Genomic DNA, 20,501 nt, shown 5'->3' with positions numbered 1-20,501 from the left:
TCCCAAAGTGCTGGGATTACAGGCTTGAGCCACTGCGCCCGGCCTTTTTTTTTTTTTTTTGAGACGGAGTCTCGCTCTGTCGCCCAGGCTGGAGTGCAGTGGCCGGATCTCAGCTCACTGCAAGCTCCGCCTCCCGGGTTCACGCCATTCTCCTGCCTCAGCCTCCCGAGTAGCTGGGACTACAGGCGCCCGCCACCTCGCCCGGCTAGTTTTTTTGTATTTTTTAGTAGAGACGGGGTTTCACCGCGTTAGCCAGGATGGTCTCGATCTCCTGACCTCGTGATCCGCCCGTCTCGGCCTCCCAAAGTGCTGGGATTACAGGCTTGAGCCACCGCGCCCGGCCTAGTTCTGGGTCCATAGTTCTTACACACAAAATTCGCAAGAGTCCCAGAAGGTGGCACGCAGACTCCTTGGACTCAGACAAACCCGAACCAAAAGGGACCTACTTGAGGCCTCTAACAATGGAGTTAAGTTTTGGATCCAATTCAATCCTGGACCCATTCCAGTCTAAGAATTGCTCAAGGCTGGGCACGGTGGCTCATGCCTGTAATCCCAGCACTTTGGGAGGCCGAGGTGGGCGGATTGCCTGAGCTCAGGAGTTTGAGACCAGCCTGGGCAACACAGTGAAACCCTGTCTCTACTAAAACACACAAAAAATTAGCTGGGCACAGTGGTATGTGCCTGTAATCCCAGCTACTTGGGAGGCTGAGACAGGAGAATTGCTTGAACCTGGGAGGCAGAGGTTGCAGTGAGCTGACATCTCGCCACTGTAGTCCAGCCTGGGCAACAGAGCAAGACTCCATCTCAAAAAAAAAAAAAAAAAAAAAGAAAAGAAAAGAAAAGAAAGAATTGCTCAAAGCAGAGGGCTTAAAACACATGTTCATAGAGCACAAATCCAGCAGAGAGAACTCACCTGATTCTAGATGCTTTGAGAGATCAGCAGGCACACAGGCCCTTCAGTGCTCCTAGCGGGTGGCTGGAGGTCTACTTCAGATCCCACTTCTGACACCAAACTGTTAAAAACTTTGGACAAATTAAATTTAAGAGTTTGTGTGTGTGTGTGTGTGTGTGTGTGTGTGTGTGTGACAGAGTCTCGCTCTGTTGTGCAGGCTGGAGTGCAGTGGCACAATCTTGGTTCACTACAACCTCCACCACCCAGATTCCAGTGATTCTCCTGCCTCAGCCTCCCGAGTAGCTGGGATTACAGGTGCCACGACACCAGGCTAACTTTTGTGTTTTTAATGGAGACGAGGTTTTGCCATGTTGGCCAGGCTGGTCTTGAACTCCTGATCACAAGTGATCCACCCACCTTGGCCTCCCAAAGTGCTGGGATTACAGGCACGAGCCACTGCATCCAGCCAACAGAGTTTAACTGAGCAAAACACAACTCCACAACTCATGAGTTGGGCAGCACTCAGAACCAGTGAGGGAGGTTTGAGAGCTCCACTCTGTAATGTGGACAGGGAGTTTTTATAGACAGAACACAGAAGTGAGATACAAAAAAAAAAAAAAATCACAATTAGTTTGATTTTGTTACAGCTTGAGGTGCTTGCCTTATATGGACATGAGCAGATCAGTTGGCAGCCTGTGATTGGCTGAGACCTAGCTATTTGTTCCAAAATATACTCCTAAGTTAGGCTTTCAGTTTGTTTCTGTGGTACATTAGGTTGCAGTTTGTTGTTACCTAGAAACTCAAGGCGCAGAGGCAGCCTGTTAATTGAGTTAATTTAACAGTTCAAGTAAATACTTACACACCAGTGTTTATAACAGCGCTATTCACAGGGTTAGTTTGAAAGCAATCTAAATGCCTTCTTTGTACAGCCTAGACGTTTCTCTTGGCCGCAAGGAAGAGTGAGGCCCTCACACATGCTGCAATGTGGATGAACCTTGAAAACATGCTCAGTGGGCCGGGCGCGGTGGCTCAAGCCTGTAATCCCAGCACTTTGGGAGGCCGAGGCGGGTGGATCACGAGGTCAGGAGATCGAGACCATCCTGGCTGACACGGTGAAACCCCGTCTCTACTAAAAAATACAAAAAAAACTAGCCGGGCGAGGTGGCGGGCACCTGTAGTCCCAGCTACTGGGGAGGCTGAGGCAGGAGAATTGCGTGAACCCGGGAGGCGGAGCCTGCAGTGAGCTGAGATCCGGCCACTGCACTCCAGCCTGGGCGGCAAAGCGAGACTCCGTCTCAAAAAAAAAAAAAAAAAAAAAAAAAAAAGAAAACATGCTCAGTGAATGAAGCCAGACAGAAAAGGCATTAACCCAGAAACAAATATTGCATTTCCTTGATACGGAATATCCAGAACAGGCAAATCCATTCATTGAGGCAGAGAAGAGACTGGTGGTTGCCAGGGCATGGGAGGAGTGTGGAACAGGTCGTGACTGCTTAATGGATGGGAGTTTTATTTTGGGGTGGGGAAAGTGTTTGGGGATGAAATAGAGGTGGTGGTGGTTGCACAATATTGTGAATGTCACTGAATTGTTTACTTTAAAATAGTTAATCACATGCTATGCTGATTTTATCACAATAAACCATTTTAAAGTTATTTTGTGAAAAACTGTGATGCTTGGGATTTGCTTCAAAATAATGTGGGTGGGGTAGAGGTTCGAAAAGCAAAAAAAAAAAAAAAAAAAAAAAGTAAGTAAGAAAGAAAACTCTGGGTTGCAAAGACAGCGGATCGGCCGTGATCCCTCTCCAGCTCCAGGGCTGGAAGCGCGGGGTCTGCGGGCAAAGGCGGGAGTGCAGGTTCCGCTCCAGGCCCCGGCAGCCGCGGCAGGAACCGGCCGGGACGGGGTCGGGGGCGCGGCGGAGGCCGGCGGAACTTCCCTCGTCCTTCTCCTGGAGCTCGAAGAAGTTCCCACCCGGGGAATCCCGACCCTCCAGCTTCGAGACCGCCGGGTCCCCGCTCGGCCCCCACCTGCGCCGGGAGCTGGGGCTGGGCTGCCGCGCCCCCGGCTCTGCCCCCACGAGGCCCCGCTCCGGGCCCCACCTGGGACACCCGGGACACCTGCGGGGTGGGGCGGGGCGGGGCCGGGCCGGGGCGGGGCGGGCTCGAGGCCACACCCCGGAGGCGGAGCCGCGAGCTCCCCGCCCACCCCGCGCCCCCCGCCCTGGGTGCGCAGCGGGGCCGACCCTCAGCCCGGCAGCGGCTTCCCGGAGGTGGGGGCCGCCCGCGCCATGGCCGCCGCCCAGCCCAAGCCCCCCGCGGGGGCGACCACCCGGCGCCTGGCCCGGGGCTGCTGGTCCGCCCTCTGGGACTACGAGACGCCCAAGGTGATCGTGGTGAGGAACCGGCGCCTGGGCGTCCTGTACCGCGCCGTGCAGCTGCTCATCCTGCTCTACTTCGTGTGGTGCGCGGGGCGCGGGGCAGGGGCTGGGACTGGGGGCGCTGGGCTGGAGGCGCAGGGCAGGGGTAGGGGCAGGGGCTGGAATTGGGGTCGCGGGGCAGGGGCTGGGGCTGGGACCGGGGGTGTGGGGCTGGGGCTGGGATTGGGGGCGCGGGGCGCGGGGCAGGGGCTGGGACTGGGGGCGCTGGGCAGGGGTAGGGGCAGGGGCTGGAATTGGGGTCGCGGGGCAGGGGCTGGGGCTGGGACCGGGGGTGTGGGGCTGGGGCTGGGGCTGGGACTGGGGGCGTGGGGCTGGGGCTGGGGCTGGGACCGGGAGCGTGGGGCAGGGGCTGGGATTGAGGGCGTGGGGCAGGCCCCAACAGCCCCGCAGAGCGGACTTGGGTCGCGGGAAGGCCCGTGCCTGCGGGCGAACTCAGCCTTCCCGGGGTCGCCTCCGGAGCCGGTGCCGCCCCTGCCCGCAGGTACGTATTCATCGTGCAGAAAAGCTACCAGGAGAGCGAGACGGGCCCGGAGAGCTCCATCATCACCAAGGTCAAGGGGATCACCACGTCCGAGCACAAAGTGTGGGACGTGGAGGAGTATGTGAAGCCCCCGGAGGTGCGGGCCGCCCCCTGCCCCCCGCCTCGCCGTGCACCCCACCCTAGTGGGCCGAGGGGGCAGCAGCTGCCGCCTGGCCGACCTCCCCCTCTTTCTGAGCCCAGGGGGGCAGCGTGTTCAGCATCATCACCAGGGTCGAGGCCACCCACTCCCAGACCCAGGGAACCTGCCCCGAGGTGAGGGGATCCCGCGGCGCTGGGGGACCCTGCCTCAGCTAGGCGGGCCAGCTGTCCCTTGCGGGGTCCCTGACTGGGCCGCCTCCACCCTAGAGCATAAAGGTCCACAATGCCACCTGCCTCTCTGACGCCGACTGTGTGACTGGGGAGCTGGACATGCTGGGAAACGGTCAGTGTGCACCAGCTGGGGCTGGGCGGGTGGGGCAGGGCTGCGTCCTCACTACTGCCTCAGTGACCTCTGCCCCACAGGCCTGCGGACCGGGCGCTGTGTGCCCTATTACCAGGGGCCCTCCAAGACCTGCGAGGTGTTCGGCTGGTGCCCGGTGGAAGATGGGGCCTCCGTCAGGTGCACCCGCGCCCTGGCCTGGGGCCCTGAGCCTCCACTCTGATCCTTTTTCTCTGACCAGAGGCCAAACGGGCGGGGCAGGAGTGACAGGAGCTGGGGAGGGGTGGGGGCCTATGCCAGGAGGGGGCTTTGCGGGAGGAGGGACTAACAACCCGTCTGTGCCTCCTCAGCCAATTTCTGGGTACCATGGCCCCAAATTTCACCATCCTCATCAAGAACAGCATCCACTACCCCAAATTCCACTTCTCCAAGTAAGAGCGGGGTGTGGCGACGGCCCAGCATGGGGGCTACCTCCTGGGAATGGCGTATTTGGGGTGCAGGCCTTGCCTCCTCCCTCCTCCTCAGGGGCAACATTGCGGACCGCACAGACGGGTACCTGAAGCGCTGCACGTTCCACGAGGCCTCCGACCTCTACTGCCCCATCTTCAAGCTGGGCTTTATTGTGGAAAAGGCTGGGGAGAGCTTCGCGGAGCTCGCATACAAGGCAGGGCAAGCGCAGGCGGGTGGGGCCAGGGTGGGCTCCCACCTGCACAGGGAGGGCCTGGGGTACAGGGGACCAGTCCCTCCTCCCTCCTGACCAGCTGGCCCAGCTCAGGCAGAGGAAAGAAATGTGATCAGCACAACCTGTCCTGTGTGGCGCTTGCTGAAATATTGACACTGGCCACAGGGCTGGCTGCTGGCACCCCTTGTGCCTCAGACACTGGACACCCACCGGTACCCCTGAGCCACCCCTGGGCCCCTCAGTGCACACCTCACACGCAGCCTGGGACTGACCCCGGCTCTTGAGGGGCCTCTTGTGTGCCCTCCTGACCCCCTTCCCTGGCTCCTTTTTGGCAGGGTGGTGTCATCGGGGTCATTATCAACTGGGACTGTGACCTGGACCTGCCCGCGTCGGAGTGTAACCCCAAGTACTCCTTCCGGAGGCTTGACCCCAAGCATGTGCCTGCCTCGTCAGGCTACAACTTCAGGTACTGTACTTGGGACACTGCTGTCCACCCTGGCATAGCCACAGTGGGGTCCCGAGAGGCCCAGTGCCCATGGGGCAGCTCTGGAGCACAGACGACAAGTGGGCACTGGCTTCCAGGCCTTCCCATTCCAGGTTTGCCAAGTACTACAAGATCAATGGTACCACCACCCGCACGCTCATCAAGGCCTACGGGATCCGCATTGACGTCATCGTGCATGGACAGGTGACTGCACCTGCTGGGGCCGTGGCCAGCCCTGCTAGCCTGTGTCATCTCAGCTCCTCAGGCCCCACCCCTCCCTCCAGCTCCATCAGGCATCAGACATCTGACCACAACCCTCGTTCTCCCCAGGCCGGGAAATTCAGCCTGATTCCCACCATTATTAATCTGGCCACAGCTCTAACTTCCGTCGGGGTGGTAAGAAACTCTCTCTGGGGTCTCAGCGGGTACGGGGTGTCCACTGGGCCCTCACACACTGGTCTCTGCTGGACCCAGGGCTCCTTCCTGTGCGACTGGATCTTGCTAACATTCATGAACAAAAACAAGGTCTACAGCCATAAGAAATTTGACAAGGTGTGTACGCCGAGCCGCCCCTCAGGTAGCTGGCCTGTGACCCTTGCCCATGTTTTGGGCCAGGCCCCACCCCAACCCAGCCACTGCTCCGAGGACCAGCACCCCAGCCCTCCATCAGGCCAGGAGGGCCAACAAGGGGCAGAGTGTGGCCCAGCCTTCCCACCCCTGCGGCCTTGCCCCATCTCTGCCCCATCTGAGCAGATCACTCCTGCCTCCGAGCCTGCCCCACAAGCCTCCATACCCACAGACCCCAAAGGTTTGGCCCAACTCTGAGCTCCTTCCCGTCACACTGGACTGCAGACCCGGCCTGGTGGGGCCAGAGACAGTCCCTGGCTAGGGACCCTGCACAGTAGACATGGGCACCTCAGTAGCAGGGCATCTCCACGAAAACTGGGCACCGTAGGGTCCCTGTGCAAGGGCTGGGGGCACGCTCTGGCCCCAGGCTTGTGCCCCACCCTGGCATACCAGCCCGACACCTCCTCCCCAGCTGGCCCCTACAGGGCTGCTCACTTCCCATCACCTCACAGCCACCTGGAACCCAAGCCAGCTAAGCTCTGAGGGGCTCTGCTCCTGGTCTTGGGCCCTGGGAACCCTCACCCCACCCCACCCCACCGGTGTAACCTCGAATCTGCCCAGACTCTTCCCTTACAAGTCACAACATACTCAGTCCAATAAACCTGTGAGCAGAACCTTCTGGCCTCATTCCTTGCGGAGAAGCATCGCGAGCCTATGAATATGGGAGGCCAGGCCCTGCTGGCCTGGAGCTGGGCTGCAGTGACCTTTATATGAGTCATCTCCCCTCTAAGCAGCCTGGGAGTGTGCAGAGCACGTCTGCCCGCCCCATGACCCTCGGTCCCCACAGCCAGCCGGGCCACGGTCAGGTCTGCCCAGGCTGGGAGCGCACTGGGACCCAGGCCACTTCCTCAGTGCACTTACTTCTGACAGGGCCACCCCAGACTCCAAACCAAAGCTGGCTCATCTCAAAATGTGGGAGGACAGCATGACTCAGGAAGAGAGAAATGGGAGGGAGGCAGGGACAGCTGCACACAAGGAAAACGAAAGCTCAGACTACAGCAGCGCTCAGGCCAGTGTTCATTCCTACTCCATGGGTGGGGGCAGGAATGTCAATGGGAAGTCAGGCCAGGCCGGGGTGGACGGACACCAGCCTGGGAGCAGCACTAACTGGATCAGGGCTTGTGGGTAATCTGGTTACTGCATCCTTAGATGCTGCAGTGGCTAGACTGGTGCCCACCAGGTGGGGGGAGGAGCCCAGAACTGAGCATCATGAAGTCGCCTGTGCCAGTGGCGGATGGCATCCTGCCTCTGAAGGGAAATCCAGTCTCAGGAGAGCAACACTACTCCCAAAGGTCAAAGGGCAGAGAAGGGCGGGGAAGACGGCCCTGGTCGGACCTCAAAGCCTGAGTTTGGAGTCCTCACCCCAGCGCTGTGTTCAGGTGGTGAGAATACGTCTTCTCACGGGCCCCATTTCCCTTGACTGTGGCCTCCCAGCCTGGGGCACTGGCCTCAGGTCACCCCACAGCCTGCACATGCTGTGTGGCTCACAAATATCCAGCTCATTTTTGGAGAAACTGGCTCTTCTGGTTGAGCCGCTGCTTGGGAACCAGGGCCAGAGCTTCCCATTTCTGACCCCTCCACCACTGCTCAAATGCCGCCAGTCCCAGCTGCCTCAGAGTAAACCCAGGCTGGCCGGCACCCGTGGCTGCACCGGGCGACCCCTGGTCTTGCTAGGTGGTCTTCCTGAGGGATGGCTGGCTGTCCCGGCCCCCCTCACTCCCCTGGGGGTTCTCCAGATTTGCTTCCAGGAATGAAGCCCAGTCAGCCAGCCTCCCTCCTCCCCTGCTTGCCCTAATTTGATTTGATCTCCACTCTGGAGGCCTCAGCACTCCTCCATCTGAGCAGGCATCAGGTTTCTCCAGGCAGGCGGCCCGAGCAGCATCCAAGGGCCAAACACATACCCAGTGGTACCCAGTCCCCTCATCTGAGGCGCCCTGCACAAACACACAGTGACAACCTAGAGAAATTTCAGTATGAAATGCAAATAAAAACAAAGTGTAGCAGTGATGGCCTCAGACAGTAGATGACAGGGACAAACTGAGGCTGGCTCTGGGTCAAAGATGTGAGCCTCCTGGGGAGCCCGTGGGGCCCCTCCCTCCTGTGAGGCTCTCGCCTGGGGTGTCTGAATTCCTATTTACATTTCATACTTGTTTGGTGCCCTGTGAATTGGCCTTTCTTCTCTCTGCTTCCAGCCGGTCCTGTGTGGAGGCGAAGGACAAGGGCTGTGGTGAGCCGGAAGTGAGGTGCAGAGAAGTCTTGTTTTCCTGAGGCTGATGGGGGTTCCCTCTAGACCTGGCTCCAAATGAGCAGGGCTCAACAAGTCAAAATCCAGATTCCCACAGGTTAGGGTCCGGATTCCGGGGAAACCAGCCCACAAACTGCTCCTGTGAGGCTGTGGGGCCAGCCCATTTCTCCATGCAAACAGGTGAGACTCCAGCCCCACCAGGGCCTTGGGAACCCATCTCGTCTCAGAGCCCAATCTCAGGGAGCCAGAAGTCCCCAGGGGCTTTTCCTCCCTCTGGGAGGCAGGACAAAGAACTGGGGGCACCTACAGGACTCTCCCACCCCACCAGGTGTGGTGCAGGAAGCAACAGAGGCCTGGAAAAGCATTCACTGCATAAGAAACAGTGGCCAGGGCACCCGCCCTGCTCCCACTCCCTCCTGTGACGTCTGAGCTCCCTGAAAATGGTTTTCTTTGGTTTCCTCCCCGTTCCCTGGCGTGGGGTCACAAGTTTGGACAGTCAGGGTGGTCAGTGGTCTGGTCACTGAAAGCACGGGGATGTGGCCTTGGCATCGGGAGGCCTGGCACGGATGCAGAGGCGCCCAGGGCCCGGGGCTGGCTAACGGCCCCGCTGTGGGTTCTTCTGCAGCAGCCACTCCAGGGTTTCCAGGAGGTACGACATGCCGTAGTGCTGGGCAATGTTCCGGAAGATTCCGATCTGTTCCATGAAGACCTGCAGGAATAAACAGGCACAGTGAGACCCCAGTCCACTCAGAGAGGAGGCCAAGGAGGCCAGGCTGAACCGAGGCAGATGAAGGAAAGCCCACCTGGGTGTGGACGGTGAGGGTGAAGTCCCCTGCGCAGCTGCAATACACAAGCATGCTGGCCTCCTTCACCCCTCGGCACTTCAGGCAGATCTGCAAGGGAGCAACCCCGATGGGCGCTGGCCCTCCCGCCCCGGCCAGACCTGCCTGCTGCTTCTTCACAGGCTCGCAAGACACATTCGTGGGCCCATCAGTAAGCCTTGAGCCCGTGCTGTGCGCAGCCAGCCCCTCAGTTATGAGTAAAATGCACGACCTCATCCCACCCTGCCAGCGCCTTCCCTACGCCCACCCTCACTGTGGGTGTCCCAGCCCAGATGCCCAGTCCTGAGGCCCCCTCCAGGCCCTGCTCACTCCATCCTGCAGGCCTGGACGCCGTGTGCCACCACACGGCAGCTTGGTGCGTCCCCCAGCCTCTGCTCAGATGCCCCTCAGCAAGGCCCTCCTGTGGCCGAGCTGCGCAACTCCCTCTTCCTCCTTTCCTTCTCTTCACACTTGGGAACGTCTGCCTCCTTCCGCTAGAACAAAGCACCCACAAGGCCAGCTCTTGACCCAAGGCAGGTGCTCAACCAGTGTAGACAGAATAGTCCATTGGGCTCAGGCATGGACTGGTCTGCAGGGCAGGCCCTTTGGAGGACACCAGGGCGTGCCTCAGGACCTGCACACACCCCGGCTCCCAGGAGTGCACAGAAACCCCTCTGCGGACTCCAGGGCACACGGGTGGGCGGCAGGCACTGCTCACCAGGTCCTGCAGAGTGAAGGCCATCAGCTTCTTCTGCAGCACTTCCACCAGCGTCATCTCGATGACAGAGGAGTCGTAGGGCGCCTGACAATTGGAGCAGAGCCACTGAGGCAGGACCGCCCCATCCTAGGCAAAGCAAGAGTGCAAGAGGTCACTGGCCCAGCCTCCAGACCACAGTGCCCTGCGCAGGATCTCAGGAGAGGAAGGGGCTGTAAGAAGCGCCTGCTGAGGGGCGAGTCTCCTGAGTGCAGCTGCGCGCGCTCCGGCCTCCCACCTACGCTTGAGCCCTTCCTAGGACAACATTCCGAACGTGGTATGGGGAGGCCTGGGAAGGGGCCTGTTGCCAATCCGTGTGAGGCAGAGCGGCAGCAGGTGTGACCTACAGAGCTGGGGCTGCAGAAGCCCCAAGACACTGCAGTGCCCTCAGATGTGAAAGCCCCACTGGGGCTCAGCCGCACCTCTGAGAAGGAAGAGTCTTTACACAGGTCCAGGTCGCGGCAGAAGTTACAGCTGCGGCAGATGACCTCAGGAAGCACGTAGGACCGGCAGGGGTCTCGGAACTGGGCCTCCTCGGAGAACTCGCCGACATCCACCAGGCGAAGCAGGTCTCGGTTCAGCTTATTCACCTGGTTTGTGATGTTGGTGTCCAGGGACAGCACCTGCAGAGACCACAGCCCACATCGGGAAGGAGCTCCCGGGGCCTCCCTGCTGCTCTGTCTGGGCCAGAACCCTCTGGACCTTAGGCGACAGTTTCCTGGTGTCCTTTCCTCCCTGCCTTAGTCCCTGTAGAAGCCTCAGAGAGCCGACTTCTCTACACTGGCAGTTTTCCATCAGCGAGGACAGGCTTCCCCGGGGGAATTTACTAAACATTTAAGGAAGAAATGCTGCTGATTCTACACGATATCTTTCAAAACACTGAAGAGGGAGAGCACCCAACCTACTCTATGAGGCCAGCATCACCCTGATACTATAACCAAAGACCATACAAAGGAACTACAGACCAATAACTGAGCATAGACACAAAAACGCTCAACAAAATATTAGCAAATTGAACCCGAGATAGAAAAAAAGAATACATAATCCAGAAATAGACCCACACAGATAAGTTCATTAAGTTATGGAAAAAGGTACAAAGATGATTCAATAGAAAAAGAATAGTCTTTTCAACAAATGGTTCTGGAATACAAGCATATCTTGGAGATACTGCAAGTTCGGTTTCGTACCACCTCAACAGACAAATATCACAATAAAGCAAATCACACAAATATTTTGGTTTTTTAGTGCATATAAAAGTTATGTGATTTTTGGCTCACGCTTGTTTTCTCAGTACATATAAAAGTTATGTGATTTGTGGTGGCTCACGCCTGTAATCCCAGCACTTTGGGAGGCCAAGGCAGGTGGATGACCTGAGGGCAGGAGTTCAAGACCATCCTGGCCAACACAGTGAAACCCCACTTCTACTAAAAGTACAAAAATTAGCTGGGCGTGGTGGCGGGCGCACCTGTAATCCCAGCTACCTGGGAGGCTGAGGCAGGGATTCGCTTGAACCCAGGAGGTGGAGGTTGCAGTGAGCTGAGATCGCACCACTGCACTCTAGTCTGAGTGACAGAGTGAGACTCCATCTCAAAAAAAAAAAAACCTAGGTGGGGCCGGGCGCGGTGGCTCAAGCCTGTAATCCCAGCACTTTGGGAGGCCGAGACGGGCGGATCACGAGGTCAGGAGATCGAGACCATCCTGGCGAACATGGTGAAACCCCGTCTCTACTAAAAAATACAAAAAACTAGCCGGGCGAGGTGGCGGGCGCCTGTAGTCCCAGCTACTCGGGAGGCTGAGGCAGGAGAATGGCATAAACCCGGGGGGCAGAGCTTGCAGTGAGCTGAGATCCGGCCACTGCACTCCAGCCCGGGCGACAGAGCCAGACTCCGTCTCAAAAAAAAAAAAAAAAAAAAAAAAAAAAAAAACCTAGGTGGTATGTTTTTGTTTTGGGACAGGATTTTGCTCGTCGCCCAGAATGGACTGCAGTGGTGCAATCATGGCTCACTGCAGCACTGACCTCTTGGGGCTCAATTGATCCTCCCACCTCAGCCTTCCCAGTAGCTGGGACGACAGGCATGTGCCACCATGCCCAGGTAATTTTTGTAATCGTCGTAAAGATGAGTTTCGCCATGTTGCTCAGGCTGCTCTTGAACTGCTGGGCTCAAATGTCCACTAGCCCTGACCTCCCAAAGTGCTGGGATTACAGGTGTGAGCCACTCTGCCCAGACAAAACTTAGGTTTACCTTATACTGTGGCCTATTAAGTGCATAACACCATTACGTCTAAAAAACAATGTATGTACCTTAATTTTAAAATGTTTTATTGCTCAGAAATGCTAACAATCATCGGGGCCTTTGGCGAGTTGCAAGTGTTTTGCTGGTGGAGGGTCTTGCCTCAATGTAAATGGCTAACGGCTGCTGACTGATCAGGGTGACACTGCTGAGCTGGGGTGGCTGTGGCAATTTCTTTTTTTTTTTTTTTTTTTTTTTTGAGGCGGAGTCTCGCTCTGTCGCCCAGGCTGGAGTGCAGTGGCGTGATCTCGGCTCACTGCAAGCTCCGCCTCCCGGGTTCCCGCCATTCTCCTGCCTCAGCCTCCCGAGTAGCTGGGACTACAGGCGCCGCCACCACGCCCGGCTAATTTTTTTGTATTTTTAGTGGAGACGGGGTTTCATTGTGTTAGCCAGGATGGTCTCGATCTCCTGACCTCGTGATCCGCCCGTCTCGGCCTCCCAAAGTGCTGGGATTACAGGCTTGAGCCACCGCGCCCGGCCGGCTGTGGCAATTTCTTAGGACAACAATGAAGTTTGCTGCATCAACTGACTCTTCCTTCCATGAAAGATTTCTCAGCAGGATGTGGTGCTGTTTGATAGCATCTTACCCACAGTAGAACTTCTTTCAAAATTGGAGTCAGTCCTCTCAAACCCTGATGCTGCTTTGCAACTAAGTTTACGGAATATTCTCAATCCTTTATTGTCATTTCCACAGTGTTCACTTTCATCCCAAGAAACTATTTTTTTGGGCCAGGCACAGTGGCTCATGCCTGTAATCCCGGCAGTTTGGGAGGCCAAGGCGGGCGGATCACCTGAGGTCAGGAGTTTGAGACCAGCCTAACCAACATGGTGAAATCCTGTCTCTATTAAAAATACAAAAAATTAGCCGAGCGTGGTGGCGGGCGCCTGTAATCCCAGCTACGTGGGAGGCTGACGTAGGAAAATAGCTTGAACCCAGGAGGCGGAGGTTGCAGTGAGCCAAGACCACACCACTGCATTCCAGCCTGGGCAACAGAGCAAGGAGTCTCCATCTCAAAACAAAACAAACAAACAAACAAACAACTTTATTGCTCATCCATGAAAAGCAATTTTTTATCTGTTAAATTTTGTCCTGAGATTGCAGAAATTCAGTCACATCTTCAGGCTCCACTTCTAGTTCCCTTGCTGTTTCAACATCTGCCGTCATGTCTCCCACAAAAGTCTTAAATCCTTCAAAGTCAACCATGAGGGTCAGAATCAACTTCTTCCACACTCCTGTTGATATTTTGACCCCTTCTCCCATGAATCACCAATGTTCTTAATGGCATCCGGAATGGCGAATCCTTTCCAGGTTTTCCATTTACTTTGCCCAGTTCCATCAGGGGAATCACTAGCTATAGCCTCATAAAATGTATTTTTTAGTAATAAACCTTGAAAGTTGAAATTGCTCCTTGATCCATGGGCTGCAGAAGGGATGCTGTGTCCGCAAGCATGAAAGCAACATTAATCTCCTTGTAAGTCTCCATGAGAGCTCTTGGATGACCAGGTCAACTGTCAATAAGCAGTACTGTTTTGGAAAGAATCTTCTTCTGAGCTGCAGGTAGTGGCCTTAAAAGACTGAATGAGGACTGGCTTCGACTTAAAAGTCACCAGCTGCATCTGCCACTAACAAGAATCAGCCTGTCCTCTGAAGCCAGGCTCTGAGGCCTCTTCTCTAGTTATGAAAGTCCTAGATGGCATCTTCTTCCAATAGAAGGCTGTTTTATCTACACTGAAAATATGCTGTTAGTGTAGCCACCTTCGCCAATGATCCCAGACGGATCTCCTGGAGAACTTGCTGCAGTCTCTCCACCCGCACGCACCTACTGCCTCATTTGCCCTTTTATGTTACCGGGACGGCTTCTTTCCCTCAACCCCATGAACCAACCTCTGTCAGCTTCAAGCTTTCCTTCTACAGCCTCCTTACCTCTCAGCCTTCATGGAACTGAACAGAGTGAGAGCCTTGCTCTGAATTAGGCTCTGGCTTGAGGGGATGTTGTATCTGGTTTGATCTATCCAGACTAAACTTTCTCCATATCAGCAACAGGCTGTTTCACTTCTTTATCATTCATGTGTTCAATGGAGGAGCACTTGTAATTTCCTTCAAGAACCTCTCCTCTGCATTTGAGTTGGCTAACTGGTGTGAGTGGCCTAGCTTTCAGCCTATCTCGACTTCTGACACGCCTTCCTCACTAAGTTTAGCCATTTCTAGCTTTTTATGTAAAGTGAGAGACGTGGGACTCTTCCTTTCACTTGAACACTTAGAGGCCATTGTAGGGTTATTAACTTACCTAATTTCAATAGTGTTGTGTCACTGGGATTGGGGAGGTCCAAGGAGAAAGGGAGAAATGGCGGAATGGCCAGTGAGTGGAGCAGTCAGGACACAGACAACATTGATTAAGTTCACTGTCTTCTATGCACACGGTTCACGGCGCCCCAAAACAATTGCCATGGAAGCATCAAAGGCTATCATGGCTGATATAATAATAGTGGAAAAGTCTGACACAGACACAGTGGGCACATGCTGTTGGAAAGATGAGACTTGCTCAACACAAGATTCCCACAAACCTTCCATTTGTAAAATACACATAACTGCTTTGAAGCACAACAAGACAGGATACGCCTGCAATCAGATATCCTATGCAGAAAAATGGACTTGGATCTACTTCATGCACACTGTATAAAAATTAACTCAAATGGATCAGACAAATGTAAAACCTTAAACTTCACCAAAGAGGACAGACACGGGGACAGCAAGGAAGCCCATTAAAAAATGCCCCACAGCCGGGCGCGGTGGCTCACGCCTGTAATCCCAGTACTTTGGGAGGCGGAAGCAGGTGGATCACTTGAGGTCAGGAGTTTGAGACCAGCTTGGCCAACGTGGTGAAACCCCATCTCTACTAAAAATACAAAAAATTGGTGGGCTGTAGTGGCAGGCGCCTATAGTCCCAGCTAACCTGGAGGCGGAGGTTGCAGTGAGCTGAGATCGTGCCATTGCACCCCAGCCTGGGCAATGAGAGTGAATCTGCATCTAAAAAAAAAAAAAAAAGCCCCACATTATTAGATGCCAGGGAAATGCAAATCAGAAACACAATGTGATACCACTACACACCTACTGGAATCACTGCAATTTAAAAATGCAATAATACCGGCCGGGCGCGGTGGCTCAAGCCTGTAATCCCAGCACTTTGGGAGGCCGAGACGGGCGGATCACAAGGTCAGGAGATCGAGACCATCCTGGCTAAAATGGTGAAACCCCGTCTCTACTAAAAATACAAAAAACTAGCCGGGCGAGGTGGCGGGCGCCTGTAGTCCCAGCTACTCGGGAGGCTGAGGCAGGAGAATGGCGTGAACCCGGGAGGCGGAGCTTGCAGTGAGCTGAGATCTGGCCACTGCACTCCAGCCTGGGCGACAGAGCGAGACTCCGTCTCAAAAAAAAAAAAAAAAAAAAAAAAAAAAAAAAAAAAAAAAAAAAGCAATAATACCAAGTCCTGGTGAGGATGTGGACTGCAACTCTTGCCACACACTGCTGATGAGACCCTGAGACGGTCAGAAAAGAGTTTGGCAGTTTCTTATCAAGTTAAACAAACACTTAAAAAATGACCCAGCAATGCCCCTCCTGGGTTTTTAACCTCAGAGAACTGAAATTTACGTTCACACAAAAACCTCCACCTACAAAATGTTTACAGCAGCTTTGTTATTCATCACCCCAAAGTGGAAGCAACGCAAATGAACTTCCACCAGTGAATGAAAAGCAAGCTGTGGTTCCCCACACAACGGACACGACTCGCAACAGAAAGGAAGGGGTTCTGATACACACGAGAGCGTGGATGAACCAACTGCAAGTGTGCTTTGCTAAGAAGCCAGATCCAAAATGCTGCACAGTATGTCTCTACTTATGTGACGCTCTGGAAGAGAAAACAAACACAGGGATGGAGGACACACTAGTGGCTAAAGGGGTGTCAGGTGAGGAGGGCAGCGTGGGAAATGTCGGGTGGTGACTACCCTGTATCCTGCTGATGGTGGCGCAATTCCATTCATCTAGGAAAAATCACACAACTGCACGCCACAGAGTACATTTTACTGTATGTAAATTATACCTCAATAAAAATGAATTTAAAGCATGTAAAAGTCAACAAAGGAATTAAAATGGTGAGCTAAAAACACTTCTTCACCACAACTAGACCTTGAGGCCATCACGTGATCTCCAGCGTAACCTTAGCCGTGTGTGAGATGCCGTTTGCTGGGAAGGCTGAGTGAGAAAATGGGCAGTGAAGCGCTCTGCTCTTTAAGGGCTGACACCCGTGGTCGTTATCTGGTAATATTATCCCTCTTGGACTCAGCCTGCCTTTCCCAGAAAGGCCTCAGCATCCGAGCAAGCTCTCATCTCATCAGCTCTGGGTCCTGATCCAGCCTACTGGTCTCCGGTGACCCATCCTCCCAGCCGGTGGTACTGGGTGCTCGGCTGTGCCTTCACCAACACACCAAGCTCATCCCCCAGGGCCTTTGCATCCTCCCTCTTCCTGCACCTGGTCCCAGTGTCCCTTACAGGCTCTGTCCCCACAGCACCTGCGCCTCTGAATGGCCCTCTCCCTTCTCGGGTCAGCTGGCAGCAGGCAGGCCCCATGAGGCAGGGCCTTTCCTGTCTTGCTCACACCTGAGCACAGAAGCCTCAACTGTGGCTGCATGTGACAGGGACATGATAAATGTTGGTGGAATGAACAAGTAACTTACACCTGCTCCTCACCTTGCACACACTGGCACCCTGACCCTACCCGGGTAGGTACCTCCCCCTTGCACACGTGGAAGCCTCATCCTGCATTCGTTAACATCCTTCCCATGCACAGGTATGTCGGTGTCCTTATCTTGCACACATACTCTAGCACGTTCACGGTGCACGTTACAGCCTCACCTTGCACACATTAACATTCTTGCCTTACGCATGTATGTTGGTGTCCTCTCCTCACAAGCACACTGGCACCCTCACCTTGCACACGTATTTGATGAACTCCAGAGCAGGGTTATTGAGCAGCAAGTGGGAACCAGGGAGGACAGGAAACATCTCTGACAGCTCAGTGGAGTTCCGAGAGCCTGTGACTTTCTTCTGAATCTTCTGAGTGATGGTGAAGAAGCTCTGAGTGAGTTCATTTGCGACATAATCCTGAGAGAAGGTGATCATTCCTGGAAGTATGACGATGCTGAGGGAGGGATCTGGGACCCGTCTGGCACCGGGGACCTCCCACCTGGGGGACTGGCACCGGGGACCACCCAAGGCACACAGAGGGGTTAGGTAACTGGCACAAGGCAGTGGCCTCGAGAGACAAAAGACTGCTCACCGGGAAGGGCTCCAGCCGCCCCCTCGGCCTCCTGGGAGAGCTGGCTGGCCCCCCTCCTCCTCACGGGGGTGCTCCCTGGAGCACTGCGCCTCAGCCCGTCCTTCATGCAGTGGTACACGGCCACAATGTACGCTGTGGAGAGGCACATACACCACCGGCCCTGAGTCGGGCTGTTGCAAACACCCTAGAATCTGAGGGGACCCATGACTGGTCAGATTGCCTCACAGATAAGGCTAAAATGTCATTGTTAATAATTTTATTTGCGGCCTTTAGATGAGCTAAAAGTCAATTAGATGAGAAGTGGAAATGAGAAGGAACACTAGCTGACACTCGAGTTCATTATCAGCAGAAAACTGTATAAATGAGGCCTTGCACACGAACCCTCCCACTGGGTAGCATGTGAAAACAGGGCCTCTGGCGTCAGCAGGCTCCTCCAAAACTCCTCCGGGCCTGGCACTGGCACTTCCCTTTTTTTTTTTTTTTTTTTTTTTTGAGACAGAGTCTTGCTCTGCCGCCCAGGCTGGGGTGCAGTGGCCGGATCTCAGCTCACTGCAAGCTCCGCCTCCCGGGTTTAGACCATTCTCCTGCCTCAGCCTCCCGAGTAGCTGGGACTACAGGCGCCCGCCACCGCGCCCGGCTAGTTTTTTGTATTTTTTAGTAGAGACGGGGTTTCACCGTGTTAGCCAGGATGGTCTCGATCTCCTGACCTCGTGATCCGCCCGTCTCGGCCTCCCAAAGTGCTGGGATTACAGGCTTGAGCCACCGCGCCCGGCCTTTTTTTTTTTTTTTTTTTTTTGAGACAGAGTTTCACTCTTGTTGCCCAGACTGGAGTGCGATGGCACAATCTCGGCTCACCGCAACCTTCGCCTCCTGGGTTCAAGCGATTCTACTGCCTCAGCTTCCTAAATAGCTGGGATTACAGGCGTGCGCCACCACACCCGGGTACTTTTTGTATTTTTAGTAGAGATGGGGTTTCACCATGTTAGCCAGGCTGGTCTCAAACTCTTGACCTCACGTGATCCACCCGCCTCAGCCTCTCAGTGTTGGGATTACAGGCGTGAGCCACTGCAAGCGGCCGACCCAGAACTTTTCAAGAGACTTAGAAAGTTGCAAGAGAGAACTGAGAAAGTTAAAGACTCAAGGACAAGTAGACAAAAATATAAAATATAAAATGATCATCAATGAAGGCCTCTGTGACTGCATCCGCCTGTGTGTGCACAGCACAACTTGCTGTTGTAACTGAGAGGGTGCTTTAACTTCGGGCTCTGAACTACAAACAGTGCTTCCTCGATAAGCTTCGTCTGCACACTAACCTGCACAGCTTGATTTGCAAACTCTAAGCCTACAGACCCAAACCAAGGCACAAGAACTTCCCCACCAGAAAGTTAGGCCTCACAGACCAGCCAGGGGGCAGCTGACCTGACCCAGGGGTTTATCTTCAGCTACTGCACATGCACCCACACCAGTGTTCCCTGGGAATGTATATGACTGAGTTACTGAATCAGACGGCAGGAGCAGAGCTAGGAAACCCCTCAATGACACGGCCAGGGGCAGCCGCTCCCCATGGAGTTTCCTGAGAGAGCGAGGGCTGGAGGGAAGACAGCCACTCCTCTCTGGGTCCTCCAGTGGAACATGCCGGGAGCCGGGAGAGGAGGCTCCTTGGCTCACAAAGTCCCAACTGCTGCGCATGCTCCGCCCGATCCGATTTTTCCACTGTCTCCCTTCTTGCGATACCACGGCACAGGAGACACATCTACTAACCCTGAGTCCCTCTGGTGGAGGCTGCGCAGTCCTGGGCTCTGGGCTCACCTGAAACAATCATGAGGAAGTAGCTCTGGCAGGAGGCTGCCTGTGGCAAAAACTGCAAAATGTTCCAGTTGTTTTCCAGTGAATCTTCCACGCTGGATTCCTCCGCATCTTCCTCCTCCTTCCCATTTCTTTCCTCCTCATTGTCCTCATTTTCCTGCTCATCCTCTGCTCCCTGCACTTTCTGTGAGTCTTGCTGTAACAGAAACAAGGCGGCTGTGTTTGTACCATCGCGGCCGCGTAGAGGGGTAGCATGCCACAGAGAAGGCTCCTCCAACCTGTGTCCATCTGCCCCATTTGACTAGAGGCCTTCCCCATAGTCACTGTCTCCGGGAGCCTGTGTGAATCCCGCAGAGTGGCTCCCAGTACAGAGCGCTTTGTGGGAAGTGCCTGGCGCACAGAAGTGCTCGTGACCTGGGACTGCGAGCTTCACTCTGCACTTTCAGGGTTCACTTTAATTATTGAACTTTCACCCCTCAAGGACGAAAGAACCAGTCAGAGATTCCCAGTGACTGTTCATTCCTCTGAGTCCATGAATCTCCTGGGATGGCACGACCCCATCACAGACCAGCCTCCCGCGCAGCCTGCGTTCATGCCACGGCACTGTCCCGGCCACGTCTGTGTAGACACTGACACCCACTGCCACCTGCCCTGACCATACGCTGATCCCCTCCTGAGAGCTGTCTCTACCACCTGCGTTTCTACCCTCCCATTTTCTTCTGAATCCCTTTAATCAGGGTTTGTCCCCCAACTCCAACCGGAATTGCTCCCATCCAGGTATCCTGGGCAGCCTTGGCTTCATCCTGCCAGCTCTCAGAAGTGTCTGCCTCCTTAGAGAAGGGCTTTCCCTCTGACATCTGAGCCCCTGGCCCCTATACCCACAGCTTCCTCTCAGTCCTCTGTAAGGATCCCCGTGGAGGACACAGGCCTCCTCTCAACACACACAGCCACTCTCTGGCCACTCCTGCACCAGCTAACCACCCACGTCTCAACCTTGCAAACGCCATGAGTCCCAACCAGACATGACCCCTTCCCCACACTGCTCCTGACAGCCACCTCCACTCACCCATAGCCTGGCCCACACCTGGGCATTTGCCCACATCCGATCCACTGGTCCCTTGGCTCCACTTCAAAGCCCACCCAGGCCATTCTCACCAACCTCGCTGCCCAGC

General features: G+C 55.1%; 2 protein-coding genes across 9 annotated transcripts in view; one reads left to right on the top strand and one right to left on the bottom strand.

Moving 5' to 3' along the window:
- Positions 1-3,136: 3,136 nt before the first annotated feature.
- Positions 3,137-6,693, top strand: LOC105490570 (purinergic receptor P2X 2). Of its 4 annotated transcripts, none has more exons than XM_011756328.2 (11): positions 3,137-3,350; positions 3,809-3,944; positions 4,049-4,120; positions 4,214-4,289; positions 4,370-4,466; positions 4,637-4,717; positions 4,812-4,950; positions 5,304-5,434; positions 5,566-5,656; positions 5,783-5,848; positions 5,927-6,693. In XM_011756328.2, exons 1-11 carry the CDS (start codon positions 3,178-3,180, stop codon positions 6,275-6,277), a joined length of 1,413 nt encoding a protein of 470 aa, XP_011754630.2. In that variant the 5' UTR covers positions 3,137-3,177; the 3' UTR covers positions 6,278-6,693. The 4 variants fall into 4 exon arrangements, with proteins under 4 accessions (XP_011754630.2, XP_011754628.2, XP_011754629.2 ...); XM_011756327.2 differs by having other exon boundaries at positions 3,154-3,350; positions 5,551-5,656; positions 5,927-6,682; XM_011756326.3 differs by having other exon boundaries at positions 5,783-6,681.
- A 1,348-nt stretch (positions 6,694-8,041) lies between these two features.
- The window catches only part of LOC105490588 (DNA polymerase epsilon, catalytic subunit), a 67,229-nt gene continuing 54,769 nt past the window's right edge, over positions 8,042-20,501 (bottom strand). For 2 of the 5 annotated variants that reach the window (XM_071070722.1, XM_071070723.1), the window contains exons 43-49: positions 19,333-19,525; positions 17,524-17,655; positions 17,175-17,368; positions 10,322-10,522; positions 9,864-9,989; positions 9,128-9,217; positions 8,042-9,033 (exon numbers count right to left, since the gene is read on the bottom strand). In XM_071070722.1, the coding sequence (XP_070926823.1) occupies positions 8,920-9,033; positions 9,128-9,217; positions 9,864-9,989; positions 10,322-10,522; positions 17,175-17,368; positions 17,524-17,655; positions 19,333-19,525 (1,050 nt within the window). In that variant the 3' untranslated portion in view covers positions 8,042-8,919. Of the gene's footprint in view, positions 9,034-9,127; positions 9,218-9,863; positions 9,990-10,321; positions 10,523-17,174; positions 17,369-17,523; positions 17,656-19,332; positions 19,526-20,501 lie in introns of those variants that run through there. The other 3 variants (XR_011608620.1, XM_071070724.1, XM_071070725.1) reach the window with 3 other exon arrangements.

The sequence above is a fragment of the Macaca nemestrina genome, chromosome 10 (genome assembly GCF_043159975.1).
Source record: "Macaca nemestrina isolate mMacNem1 chromosome 10, mMacNem.hap1, whole genome shotgun sequence".
Lineage (NCBI taxonomy): Eukaryota > Metazoa > Chordata > Mammalia > Primates > Cercopithecidae > Macaca > Macaca nemestrina.
The sequence above is the reverse complement of the archived record's forward strand: the minus strand, read 5'-3'. Positions and strand labels throughout refer to the sequence as shown.